The sequence below is a fragment of the Balearica regulorum genome, chromosome 5 (assembly GCF_011004875.1).
Source record: "Balearica regulorum gibbericeps isolate bBalReg1 chromosome 5, bBalReg1.pri, whole genome shotgun sequence".
NCBI classification, from domain to species: domain Eukaryota; kingdom Metazoa; phylum Chordata; class Aves; order Gruiformes; family Gruidae; genus Balearica; species Balearica regulorum.
This window is the reverse complement of record NC_046188.1, coordinates 26,722,502-26,735,394: the sequence shown is the minus strand read 5'-3', so window position 1 is coordinate 26,735,394 and position 12,893 is coordinate 26,722,502. Positions and strand designations below refer to the sequence as shown.

At 40.8% G+C, this 12,893-nt stretch overlaps 2 protein-coding genes across 5 annotated transcripts in view; one reads left to right on the top strand and one right to left on the bottom strand.

Annotated features, from left to right (window-relative positions):
- ZNF410 (zinc finger protein 410) overlaps nt 1–3,481 on the top strand; it is a 22,236-nt gene extending 18,755 nt beyond the window's left edge. For all 3 annotated transcript variants that reach the window (XM_075753918.1, XM_075753919.1, XM_075753920.1), the window contains 3 exons: nt 985–1,074; nt 2,163–2,288; nt 2,851–3,481. In XM_075753918.1, the coding sequence (XP_075610033.1) occupies nt 985–1,074; nt 2,163–2,288; nt 2,851–3,035 (401 nt within the window). In that variant the 3' untranslated portion in view covers nt 3,036–3,481. The remainder of the gene's footprint in view (nt 1–984; nt 1,075–2,162; nt 2,289–2,850) is intronic.
- Nucleotides 975–12,893, bottom strand: FAM161B (FAM161 centrosomal protein B). Of its 2 annotated transcripts, XR_012835631.1 has the most exons (10): nt 12,854–12,893; nt 12,434–12,667; nt 10,699–11,249; nt 8,589–8,926; nt 8,076–8,203; nt 7,618–7,785; nt 7,024–7,123; nt 5,519–5,649; nt 5,066–5,274; nt 975–1,107 (listed from the first exon to the last, which is right to left on the bottom strand). XR_012835631.1 is itself a non-coding variant. In XM_075753910.1 (9 exons), exons 2-9 carry the CDS (start codon nt 12,580–12,582, stop codon nt 5,178–5,180), a joined length of 1,662 nt encoding a protein of 553 aa, XP_075610025.1. In that variant the 5' UTR covers nt 12,583–12,667; nt 12,854–12,893; the 3' UTR covers nt 4,237–5,177. The 2 variants fall into 2 exon arrangements, 1 of the variants encoding a protein (XP_075610025.1); XM_075753910.1 differs by lacking the exon at nt 975–1,107 and having other exon boundaries at nt 4,237–5,274.

Sequence of the window (12,893 nt, the reverse complement as noted above, 5' to 3'; positions counted from 1 at the left end):
TTAAAGCTCCCAGCCAAGGCGCAGATAAGTTCACAGGCCCAGCTGACACATGCACAATCCTCCAATGACTTCTAAAGGCAAAAATCACAGTAGCAACAACTTTAAAAAAAGTTTATTCTGAAAGAACTATGTATATGTTAAACAATAAAATAGCTTGCTTAATCTCCAGTGGACTTGCTGTTACTCTGATACAGTAGTCTAGTTAAAGAATTGAAATCATAGTGTTAAACATGGTATATTGAGTTCTTTAGTGGGATCTTGCAGGCAAGAGTTACCTCTAGTTTAATTTAAGGCTTTATTAAGAGCGTGTTTAGAACACATTAATTATATTGCATTGTATTAGTGTAGTGACCTTCCAATTTATCATCATTTAGACAAATAAAAAAATAGCTGTGGAGATATATAAAAATAACAAATTTCAGCCTATGAGGACAAATCATGCCTTGAATTACTGTTCCTCCACACATAAATATAGATGACTGACATCTCTCATGGGATTTTGCCAAGTTCAGCCTGATCTGAAATAAAGTGTAGAATCTGATATGAAGGGAAATACAGTTAATGGGACTTTTGGCACTGAGAGGCAGAAAGGGAACAGGATCCTGAGAGTCTGTGAAGCAGAGAGCTGGTAAAGTAGTGCATATAGAAGATACATCATAGTTCAGGCACTTTTCTATTACTCTTTTTTTATATTACTTTTTATAGATATTTGGAAGATCTATTTAGAAATAGTGGACCCTTGCTTCACTTTCAGTAATGATGATCTAAGAACACTTCAGAAAGAATGTTAGTGTTTCCTCTTGAAAGCTGATGAAGAGAGTGTTTTAAAAGCCTCAGGAAGCACATGTGTAATTTCTGTTGAACTTTGTTGCATGTAAGGCCAAAAGGGAGAATGGGGTAGAGATCTTCAGGTTGTTCTCAGGGACTTGGACAATCAGATCAAGTTGTGATCCCCAAATTTAAGAACTTACTTTTCCCTTGTAGGGGAAAAACCCTTTCTGTGTGAGGCACAGGGATGCGGTCGCTCCTTTGCCGAATACTCCAGCCTTCGGAAACATTTGGTTGTCCACTCAGGTAAGAGTCTTCATCTGACATTCTATGACCTACCTGAGAAAAGATCTTTACTGTAGGTCTTTGATTAGATTTCCTTAAGAAAAATCCCCTGGATTCTACGGGACTTCTGGTCATAGCATTTCATTACTTCCTTTGTGGTGCCTGTAGCCTGTACACTTTAATTTTTTCTGCTGATTCTGTTTCTAAATTTTATGCTTCTGAATTCAAATCATATTTTTTACGATTTATTTTTTAAATTGTCATGAAGTTGGATATCTGTTTCATAGCTGCCATTTTCTTATTTAAAAGGGAGATTCTAGCACCTCTATATATTAAAGCCATTCAAATCTGAAATCTCTGATGAGTGGATTTCTGTCATAGGTAGGGTTTTCCTTTATTTTTTAATATTACATACTTGTAATTGGACAAAGCATTAGATGGAAACATATTTCACAAATGTTTCAAAGCTTCTGCCTTCTGTTTTGATCGATGTATCTTAAATATCATCAGCGCATGATTAATATGGCTTGTTTGAGGAAGTAGTAACTTTTGGGACTGCCTGAGTTCTCTTTGGCTTCCATGCTATTGAGCTTACACGTATGGACATCATACTTATTGTATTGTGAAAATGATGGACTGCTGTGTAAAACGGAAATCCTTTCACAGTGACAAGTCACCATCCAGTCTCTACTCAGCAATGTAAACTAGATGCTGCACGTTAGTGCGTGATGGCAGGAGATTGCTTCCTTGCCTCTGCTTCCTTGCTTTTGGTCATTTTATTCTAGGTATAGGACATCAAATATTTCCATGTTACTGCATAAGAGATTCCAAATAACTTGTTCCCTCTCATAAAATAGACTTGAAGACTTTATGTTATTCTTCAGACTTGAGATTTCCAACAGCTGGCAATACTGATACCTAAAACTCTTCTGTTCTGGAAGCTTATTGCTCTCCAGGAAACAGGAATACTCCTTATTTGTTTGGGTTTTTTCACTGATAATTAGCACCAGTGGTGTCATTTCAAAATAGTATTATTGGCTTCTTGATTGATGAGGTCTTTATTTCCAGTTTGGTAATTCTTGGGATATTTTTCCCCCTTCTACTCCAAGGAGTGAAGCCCCATCAGTGTCAAATTTGTGGGAAGACATTTTCCCAGAGTGGGAGCAGAAATGTGCATATGAGGAAACACCACTCCCGAATTGGAACAGCTGGCAGCAGAGAGCGCGAACAGCCAGGTAAGGAAGGGAGGGCACTCCTTGTGAGGGCGAAGTGCAGGAAAGACTTAGTGGATGGTCAAAGAGAAGGGAAGATGTTTGTCCTGAAAATATGAGACCATGAGCCAGTAGGGAATAAAAGACTGTTCCTCTTGGAGATGAGGATGGATTGCTCATCCTCTCCTTTTCTAGGATAGAAGAGAAAGGTGTATTTCTGTATTGTGGTCGAGGGGTGGATAGGTTTAATGTTTTCAAAATTAACATGAATCTAGTATCTTTTTTTTACATGGAATTTGTGCCCTTCCTTATGTATTCTTCTTGTAAGCAGCCTGGGTTTTTATGCAATATGAATTATTTAAAGAGAAAGCCAAGCCTGCATGAGATCCCACAATACTAAAGCTCAAAACAATAAATACAGACACTACCATCCATTGGAGTGCTGGATGCCCAAAGAGTAGGAATGGATAAAGTAGGTGTCTAGGGAAGAAGTCTGTGTGACTTGGAGCGGGGCAGGGATTGGATCTTATATTGCAGTATCATTACATCATAAGAATTTGGTTTTACCCTTCTTTTTTCATGACAGAGTCACTGATGGGCAGCAGTTTGCTGGAAGAATCTACAGTGCACAGTAAGAATCTCATTTCCATGAACTCTCAGCCCAGCCTTGGTGTTGAGTCTCTGCACCTGCCAGACACCGAGTCTATTATTGGAGTAGAGGAGGGTGAGACCAGCTGCTCTTTTTTCCGCCCTCTTATATGTGGTGACTGAAGTGGGATCGATCCTTCCTCCTAGAGGCTCACCATGTTGCAGTGGGATGAGTGAACATTGCTTTAACTGTGCACAGAGTGGGTGGGTAGCTGGAGAATGGGGCCAACTGGTGTTGGAGAAGACCTACTGGACCAAGTTTCTCTCTTGCAGAGCTTAAAAGGTGAAGTCTGCTGCTTAGGTGTCATTAGCCCATGTTGTGGAATGCCATTTCAAAACTGTTTATGCAGTCCATTCTCCTAAAGCCTAAAGCGTTTGTTTTGCTGGAGCACCTAGGAGCCCCAGTTAAGGACCAGGACCTCATTGTGCTAGGCACTGTACAAACATTCAGTATCTTGAGCAACAGGCCTTCCTTCCATCCTTTACCTTCAGAGACTATATTCTAATACATCTCACTGTCAGAAGCTGACTTACTATCTGAAATAAATGTACTACTTGATATCATTTAATTACATTTGCTGTGTTCTTTTCCTGCCTTCCCCAGTCACTTTTCCCTCCAAAATTTGTTTGGTATATCAAGCTCTTTAAATGAGTCTACCATGTAGACACTTTGAATTTTTGTTATCTTTGTTCAGAATTAGCATTACTAAGAATGCAGAGTTTTCTAAGACAGCGTGCACCTATAATGGCTGCTAAGTGAAGAGAATGCTTCGAGTTGACGTTGCTCCCTAGCTGAATGTAAAGGTAGTGCTGCTGTTGGTAAAGGTACTGTAATTTGGCAGTTCTTGCAGAAGATCCAATGATGCAGTTTGGCTACCATCATGGGAGATGATCTAGTGAGATGTCTTCTTTACTATGGTATTTTTATAGGTTAGCTGAACAGGCTGTAATTCTTTTAACTAAAAATAACACAATATTTTCATAAAATGCAAAATTACAGAGCAAGAGTGGAAATTATTTACTTCCATACCATTTTTCAGATATATTAAGAGATTACAAATCTCTTTGAGGATTACAGAAATGTAATCCTTTCAGAACAACACTTTGTTTAGCAAGAAAGGTCATGATCTCAGTTTTATATCTTTATCTAATGTGGTAGCTTATACAGGTACTGTAGTTCTGATCTGATGATGAGGTTTTGTTACAGAGTAAGGAGAAGTGGATTGAGGTAATGAAGATGAAGAGAGACACGGCTTCCATTTAAAAAGTGAGGAAAAGAGGATTGATAAAGAAACTGGACAATGCAGGAACATTGATAGCCATTTAAAAATCTTTTAATCTCAAAGTGCTTCGATATCATAATTCTCACAAAATATTCCAGGTGGTAAGGGTTTGTATTTTTGAGATCGTTACTACTGTCAGGTAAAGGAAGACCACTAATGTGTGAACTATACCATTTAAGATGCCCCAGACATTTGAGTGCAACGTGCTGACAGGTAATACCTAATCTTTCTTCCACCAAAGTCCATCTTTGATATCACAGTAATTGTAGAATTAGGACAACAACAATCCAAAGTGATGCATTAATTACAACTGTCTTCATCATTTTGGTTGTTTTTCAGGCCAAATTAATGACCTAAATTGCTAAGATGTTAAAACAGTTTCAAATAATGAAATATGGGAGATATTTTAATAGAGAAAGACTATTGCTTCTTCCTAATGGGAGGAAGGAGCAGAGCTGGAAATGAGTGGATGAAGAGTTAAGGAACCAGAGAAGGACTTCCCTTGGAGTCTTCTCTCAAGGTAGGTCAAATCCTGCAATTTTTTTTTTTTTTTTTCCCCAGAAATACCTTATTTAAAAGCATTCTACCACATATATGTGTAAACCAAGGTTTAGCACACTGAAAGGCGTTCTCCCCTTTCTGTGGCGTGAATGCAAGGAGTTGACACTAGAGAATGTACCTCTTCAATCTTTCATATCTACTTTTATCCTTTTTAACTTGTTTTGTTTCCATTAATGAAAGAGAAATGGCTTACACAAGGAACACTTGTGAAGACTAAGGGAGGCTGCAGGGTTTGCTGGGTTGGACAAGACATGCTCTAAACAACAGTTGGGTTTTTTTGCCTTTACTAAGTCCTCACATCTCACTTACCCCAGAGCAATTCTTAGGTGTCAGCCAAAACCAGAAAGTTCCTGAGGATTAACCTGGAGAATCTTGAATTAAAAAAAAAAATAAATCAAGAAATGATCGATGGATTCTTCTGCTAGATTTCATGTTGCCATTTCCTTTCCGCTCTGTTCCTTTTGAGATTCTCCTTCCTGTAAGTACAGTCGTCCTTTTCACCCCGAAGGTTGGGCGCTCTGCAGAAACAGTGATTGTCTAATACCGGAAATGGTTTGCAGTGCTTTCTTGCTGCTTTGCCCCATGCATAAGAAATAAAGTGCAGTCATAGGGGTTAAGACAGACAAGCCATGATGCTTAATGAGTGGAGTGAAATTGATTTAATTTTGCCCACACTAGAGGATACAAACTTGAACACTTTCATGAACATAGAAAATATTTCTACTCAAAGGCAAAAGAGCTGTATTGCATTGTTTTTATTACCTGTGAATGTCAGATTCTTCTTCCACCACGTCAGTAGCATCTTTCCCTTTTTTCCTTACGAATTCTTCGTTTAGCCCAACCTGCTGGAGGGTGTGTCTGTAGCGACGCTCTGCTCCTTGGTGAGCATCACACTATGAAATTGAAACTTAAACAGTAAGCATGTAGAACTGGGGCTTCTCCATAATGGTCAAGTTGTCTTAAAGTTCACGGCTGACACTCCTAATGAGAACAAGAGGACAGCAAAGCCCCCATCCAGAATTTTTGTCATCCATGCAGTACAATACCAAACCTGAATACTAGAAGAATGTCTCACATCTCTCAAAGCCGGAGCTCACCTTTTCCTGCTTCTGTTCTTTCTTTTTTTCCTTCTTCTGTTCTCTTGCTTCTACAGTATTCCAGTCTTACCAGACTAGCATACTAGTGTCTGAGTCCTGACTCTGACACTCAAATTGAGAATATGTGCAAAAAAGGTTTGTGAGAAATCCTGGAAGCATGTTTTGCTTGTAATTTGTAAGCACTAACCACGGTGGAGTTCAATAAACAGAGAATGCCTTGAAATAGCCTCATATCAGCTAATCTTTGAGAAACTGAAAACCAAGCATCCTGGATCCTATATCCTTACTGCCTCCCCATAAACATCGCAAATTAAGGTAGCCTGAGATGACAGTTTTCCAGAGGGACTGGCCAGTTCCTAAAGATTCAGGTGTTCTATATGGAAGGATAGAAATCTTGTCTCAGCATGAGTGAATGCTATTGCTACTGGTAAATTCTCACTAACCTGGCAAATAGAAATGTTACCAATATTTATCATACAAATGTGTTGTCTGCCTCCATTAACCACTCACCTGAACAGAAAGTCTGACCCAGGAGGGTGCTTTCTATTGAGAAATCTTAAATCAGCATATTGTCAATGTATTGTCACTATGCCTCTAACCAGGTATCATCCCTGCAAGGAAACCCAGGGAAAAAGGTACTTTATAGAGAGTAAAGTTTGTATTTACACCTCAAGTGTAATAGAGATTTATAGATGGTACTGTGTGGTGGGCAAGCCGTGCTGAACACAACCCCAGACAGCAGAGCTTGGAGGTGATATAAGCGACTTAACTGTCATTAATGTTTTTCTAGTAGCACTGGAGGTACAAAAAAAAAGTGCTCAACTACACAGAGACTGTGGGCTGTGGTATTCAGGTGCAGAATAGGTATTCACATAATTTCTGGTGTCATAAGGCCTTAATTTTGATTAGTCTATGTATTTTGATTGTAACATATACCAGGGACTGGAAAAGCTCTATAACCAGGAGATAAGTCTGAGTGTTTTTCAAGTGGTGGGAAGGAATTTAAATCACATTTGGGTTGCCTTCCAAGTGTTATTTTGAGTGTAGTCAAGAAACTATGCAACCATTTGCATCTGCTTATTCGTGAACTACTTAAGACTAGATTTCTTAATGCCCATCTTAAACGAAAGACAATGTATCCTGAAACACCCTGGAACTTTGACCAGTTACCTTGGTGACCTGTTCAAAGAGGTACGGTCTGTTCTTGACTCGCAGCTGCATTTCTTCCAGCTCCTTTCTGTATTCCTTTGTTCTCTCTCTCATATTTTGCCTGAAATGGAAAAGTTGCCTGTCTAATACAGGTTCCCCCTGACTGTCACTGATCAGGAATGAGGAATTCTCAATAACTGTTTCATTTTTAAATAGGTCTGGTAATTCTCTTGATTCCGAATGCTGGGCAAAGCACTGCTATTGCTGGCAAGTTATGGACTCATTAGCAAAGCTCTAGTACTAGACTGTAAGCAGAGAACCAGCATTCACATTTTTAGAAAACCTTATTTTATGTGTGCTTTACCAAATTATATATTTCATTTGGTTTGTTTGTACAAATTAGTTTCTACAAATGTTAATCTAAAGGAAACTGTTTCATATGAAAAAGAGTAGTGTGGAATTGTCAAGAAATCCAGATGAATATGAAGTGCGTATGACAGCCAAAACAGTTAGGCTAGGGATGTTAGGGTTAGACCCAATTCCTCCTAAAGAATTATCTGATGATCCCCAGTTAGTAGAGCAAAAAGTTATTTCTGTGCAGAATAGGATACTGACCAGTTCTGTTTCAACTTCTCCTTGTGTGTTTCCTCCAGACTTTTATGTGGATCCAGGGCTTTTGCTCGGCTGTTCACTGACTTTCGCATAGCTTGACATTTCTTCTTCTGTTTTTCCAGCCAATAAATTCCTTCTTTGTTCCCTTCCTTTATGTTATCTTGGGAGTATCTATATAGAAAACGTTAGTAATGAGCTTACTTAAGACTGCCAGACTGCATGCTAGTGGGAAATTTCATTTTTGTAGTCCTCTAAGGAGAAAAGCAAAATTTTGGACATAGGAGTGTGTAGCTCGCAAATCAACTGGGAGGCAGGGCAAGAATCAGCAAAGAAAGAAGACAGAGAAACATTTAGGAAAAGTGTTGTTGATGTAGTTGATGTGATGAGGGAAAACATTGACTTTTCTCCCTCCAATTTGGTCATTAGTTGGTGTATGGTCTTGTAGACAAACTTCTACTTACCTAATAGCAGATTCCCTTTTTCTAGTTGCATCTGTAATATGCACTGGAAGCGTGTTGGAAGAGAGAGAGGAAAGTCCAGTCAGAGAATGACTTTTTTGCACTGAAACCTTGGAAAGTTGCTGAGAATCCTGAGGGGAAAAAAAAAAAAAAAGAGGAACTTCATTCAATTTGTTCACAATAGAGAACCTCCTCTGTTCTTTGTCTACCAAAGAGAACAGTTGAGGTGTGCACACAATGCACTCATTCTTCTCTCTTCTATCAGTAGGGATTTACGTGGGGAGAGGCTGAAGGAGAAACAGTTAGGAGTATGGAAGGGTGGCTAAGCCTTAGCTGTCATAGCTCATCTCTTTGTGTAGAATTTTGTTCTCTGGTTTGTCCTAGACTTCTGCAGTACTCCCAAGACAAGGGCAGAGGTCATAGGACATTAACCACGCATAAATAAATGCTCTGAATTTAAGAAGGTGCCATCTTGGTCAGAGAAAGCAGTACCACAGAAATATCCAGTCATCTCACCTTTATCTTTTCATTAGCCTGCCTCCGCCTGCCACGGAGATTGGAGGTTCTTAGCTTGAATGGCTTATTATGAGTTGCCTCTTTGATTTCTTGTCTCCTTACTGCTTCTCTCTGAAATGCCCAGTAAAGTCCTTCAAAATCCGGTATTGTTGGATTAATCCTTGGCTTGAAGCTGAAACTTTTGTCCTGCAAGAAGTCAAGTCTTTCCTGCTTAGTTTTAGTGGCAGTTCGGGACTGAGGCTCCCGCCGACAGTTGCTAGTATCTATAGGAGCTACAGAGCTCTCAAGCAAATCCTTCGCCCTCATTTGAATGCGGATTTCTCTGTAGAGTTCAGCTTCTAATGAATCAAAAGCAAAGCAACAAGAAGAATATGAGTGATATAAAAGGCTGTGTAATCGCCACTGCATAACTCTAAGCTTTATGATGGCAGCTACACATACAGGAGAGACCAGACACTTTCCAGTCTCTTTTCCAGCCTCTTTTTTTCCCTCCTCTCTTTCCCCATTTTCCAGCCTCTCTCTCCTCTGCCTCCCAGGAAAAAAAATTCAAAGATGCCAGGAAAAAACATGGTAGAATCTCTTAGGCATTAATCTCTAGATATCTCTTTCACTTATTACTGAACAGGCCCTTCTCCTCCTATTCCTTTTCTGAGGGGTACCAGATAACTTGTGCCCTTTGTCTTGCAGATGTATCATGTTAATCAAGGTTCTATGTTTCATACGGGACTTTGTATCATGATGTTGACTGTGTGATCCAAACAGGCCGTTCAAATTTACTTGTAATGGATGATAGCTTTTCTGTGTAATATTCTGCAGTGTTTGTCTATATTGAAAAAGATTTTAAGTAAGGAACATTTGATGGGTAGATCATGTCTTGTGACTTCTGTGACAAACTTTTCCATAGAAAGAATGTGTTTCAGGGTATAGCATCAAACCAAGTCCTTCCCTGTGCAGCACTAAATATTTAAGAAAATGCAAAGTTGGCCACGGTTTTGTTTTTTTTTCTTTTAGAAAAAAAAAAAAAATCAATACTGCTGTTTGCAAAATAAGACTTTTTTGGAGTCTATGTATAAGTTTGCCTTGTTTCCAACCTAAATGATTCTATGATTCTACGTTCATTCCTCCTCCCTTCTTATATACCAGATAGAAACAGAACAGTTGCTTGTCCTTTGCTCTCTTTTAGCTTTCTAATCTATTTAGTTTAGTACACCACAACAGAATGTTTTCTGATGAAAACTGAACTGGTGTATTCTTAAGAAGAAAGCAGTGGGAAACAGTAAAAAAAAAGAAAGATGAGAAAAGCAATGACAATTATCAAGGACTGGTTCAGTTCCTCTATTCAAGCATAAAGTCTGTATTGCTTACTTCAAACTTACAACTGTGGTGGCTTAAGCCATCTGAAAGATAGTGAGCATCAGGAAGATTTCCTTGGCTGTCCCTCTGACGAGAACGGTCCTGGCCCCTACCTCCCCTGTTTCAGCACTTAAAGCAGCACTTAAAGAGGGTGGAGAGTGAGTTGGGAGGTAGCTGAAGACATCAGAGAATGGCAGGAGAGACTGGACTACTGCCCTGTCACTTAGAGCCAAACTGATTGCCTGACTTGGGCTTAGCTTTCTCATAGGGGTCCTGTGCAGCACAAATCACTTGGGTGGCAGTAAAATTGTCAGTTCCGATATACCACATGGACCTTGGATACTTCTGGCACTACAGCTGTCTTCACGCTTGTGCCACAAATCATCTAAGTCCCTTTAGTGTAACCAAAGGTGTGGAATCCAATGCAGGGAAGGATTCCCAAACTGTCATGATCTGCAGCAAAAGGGGTATGGAAGTCTGTCTGAAGAGCTCAATATACTCGTGTGCTAGAGGGTGGTACAGAACTGCTGCTGCTGTTACTGATGCAAGACTACTACACGTAGGACACTACTGTAAGGGTATCTAGATGAAATGTAATGACCAGTGATACACAAGAGACTAGATAACACCAGGGAATGTAACAATATTTGCTTTATATTCCATGTAATGCCCTATGGGCCATGATCCTACTTCTCAGCATGGAGACAGTGAGGGACAGGCAGGGAGTTTTTTTACAGAAAGAGCCCTAGCTTTTTACCTTTGAGTTTATCTCCAAGAAGTGTGTCATAAGTAGATTTAGGAACTTTTTTACTGGCTTGCTTCTGTTTGGAGCTGTCATTTGGGGTTGCCGCTGCCAGGAACTTTTGTCTGATAGCTTCTTTCTTTTTCTCCTCCTTCTCCAGGAAACTGAAGGGCCGCTGGGTTGAAAGTAGCAGCTCCTTTCTTTTCTGTGTTGCTGTTTGCCTGCGAATCTCATTCTGCTCCATTATTTCCTGATAAAGGGGCAGAAACACGTGGGCAGGTACAGGCTGTGCCCGGAATTGTTTCTGACATTCGGCTTCGTCCTGGCTTTGCCTTTTATCTCTCTGTTTGTCTAGTTCAAGAAACACGTATGACTTCATCAACTGGGACTTTTTGCAAGCTTCCCGCAGCGTCATTTTGAAGGGCTGAGGGATGGTGATGGAAGGAATCCAGGGAGATGAAGCGCTTTTTGGCCTCAAGTGAGATTTAGAAAACAAGTGAGGCTTTTGCTGATCCCAGGTGAGGTCAATCAAAGAACTGGACTGCCTTTTGTTACCAGATGTATGACTAAGACAAAGACATTATGAAGGGGAAATAAGGGAAATTATTAAAAAAATAGAATTAAAAGAAGGGAGACATTGTTGATTAAGACACTGTAGACTGAGCTGGTTGTTAAGACAGGCCTAGGGCTTATCATTCTTGGGCTCTATATTTTGCTTTGCTACCAAAGTTTGTGAGCAGAGCTTAATGCTTTTTTTCTGTTTTCCACATATAAAATGGCAGTTACGCCCACTTAGCTTTGTAATGCAATTTATTACGCTGCTAGCACTCTATTGCCAGAAAGGCCACAAGTAAACCAGAAAGTTCCAACTTTAGAGATATCTGGCTGACAGCTACTCAACATAAAAGACAAATGCAGGAGAAGCAATAAATTAAGCACACAGATGGACAAATCCTAACAAACAGCACCAAACACCAGAATTTGTAAGATGCTGATAGGAGGGCCATTGCAAGGAACTGCATTAGTGCAATACTGAAGAGTTTCAGCTGGAAACTTTGTAGCTGATAAGAAGACCATATAATTGATAGTAAGAAAAAACCCCAGGACCATCATGGGTCTCACTGAAATAGCAAACTTCTCACAGGATGTTTGAGGGCAATTGTGAAACCGAGTAAAACTTATGAGATCTTTAGGGAAGGAATAAATGCAGGTAAAAGGAAGGATCAAGGTGGATCAGAGTGGACCAAGAACAGAAAAATAGGGAAAAGGGGGCAGGGGAACAGAAGGTGCCGATCATGTGTGTAAACAGGTTCCTGGTCAATACACTTGCTTGGTGATTGCTGCAGTCTATTTTTCTTCATAAGCTGTTTCCTTTGTAAGAGCATGTGTGTGTGTGATCTGTTGGTGAACTTCAAGCCAAACTAACCACAGAGAAAGACAAGAGGTCAGAGCTAGACATTGGAGACACAGCAGCTCTGAAGACTGGACGTTGGGTGGAAATGCGTGTGATCTGCTAATAAATTTTAAGTGTGATTAGCTGATGAGCAGGAATGAGATTTGTGCTCTTCATGTTTTATGCAAATGCTGTTTACATGGGCAGCAGTTGGCCCCATCCTCCCATCTGTGAATACGTTTGTGGCCAGCACGTTGGTACTATACACATGCACCTTGGGACTTCACGCTCATCACCAGTCAGAAGCGGCGGGAATCCCCTGCGCCATTTTCCCATCCTTACCAGGTACCATCCTACCTGAGAGCCTCCCACAGCTTGTCACGCAGGACTGCCACCTCCCGCCTGAACCCCTCGAGCTCCTCATCCTCTTCGGATAACACAAAGTCACCCATTAATTTTGCCTGGGACGGTAAGTCCGGTTCTAACGGAGACCGCCGACCTCCCATCCTGAGAGGCTGCTCCCAGCTCCTTGCCCGTGGTGGGAGACACAGGAGTTGGTCCGTTATACAGCCTGAGAGAAGGCTGTATCACCTGGAAGTAAAAATAGAATAAAAAAAAAATTAAAAAAATCGAGAAGTGCTTGTTTCAGGGGTAGGACCCCGACCTCCATGCTCGGCCTCGGCGCTCCCGGCTCCACCTCGGCCCCGGCGGCGGCGATCCGCCGCCGCCGGGGCCGAGGTAGAGCCGGGAGCGCCGAGGCCGAGCCGTTCTCCTCACCTGCAGGCCGCCGCCTCAGCCCTCCAACCGTACCGATCCC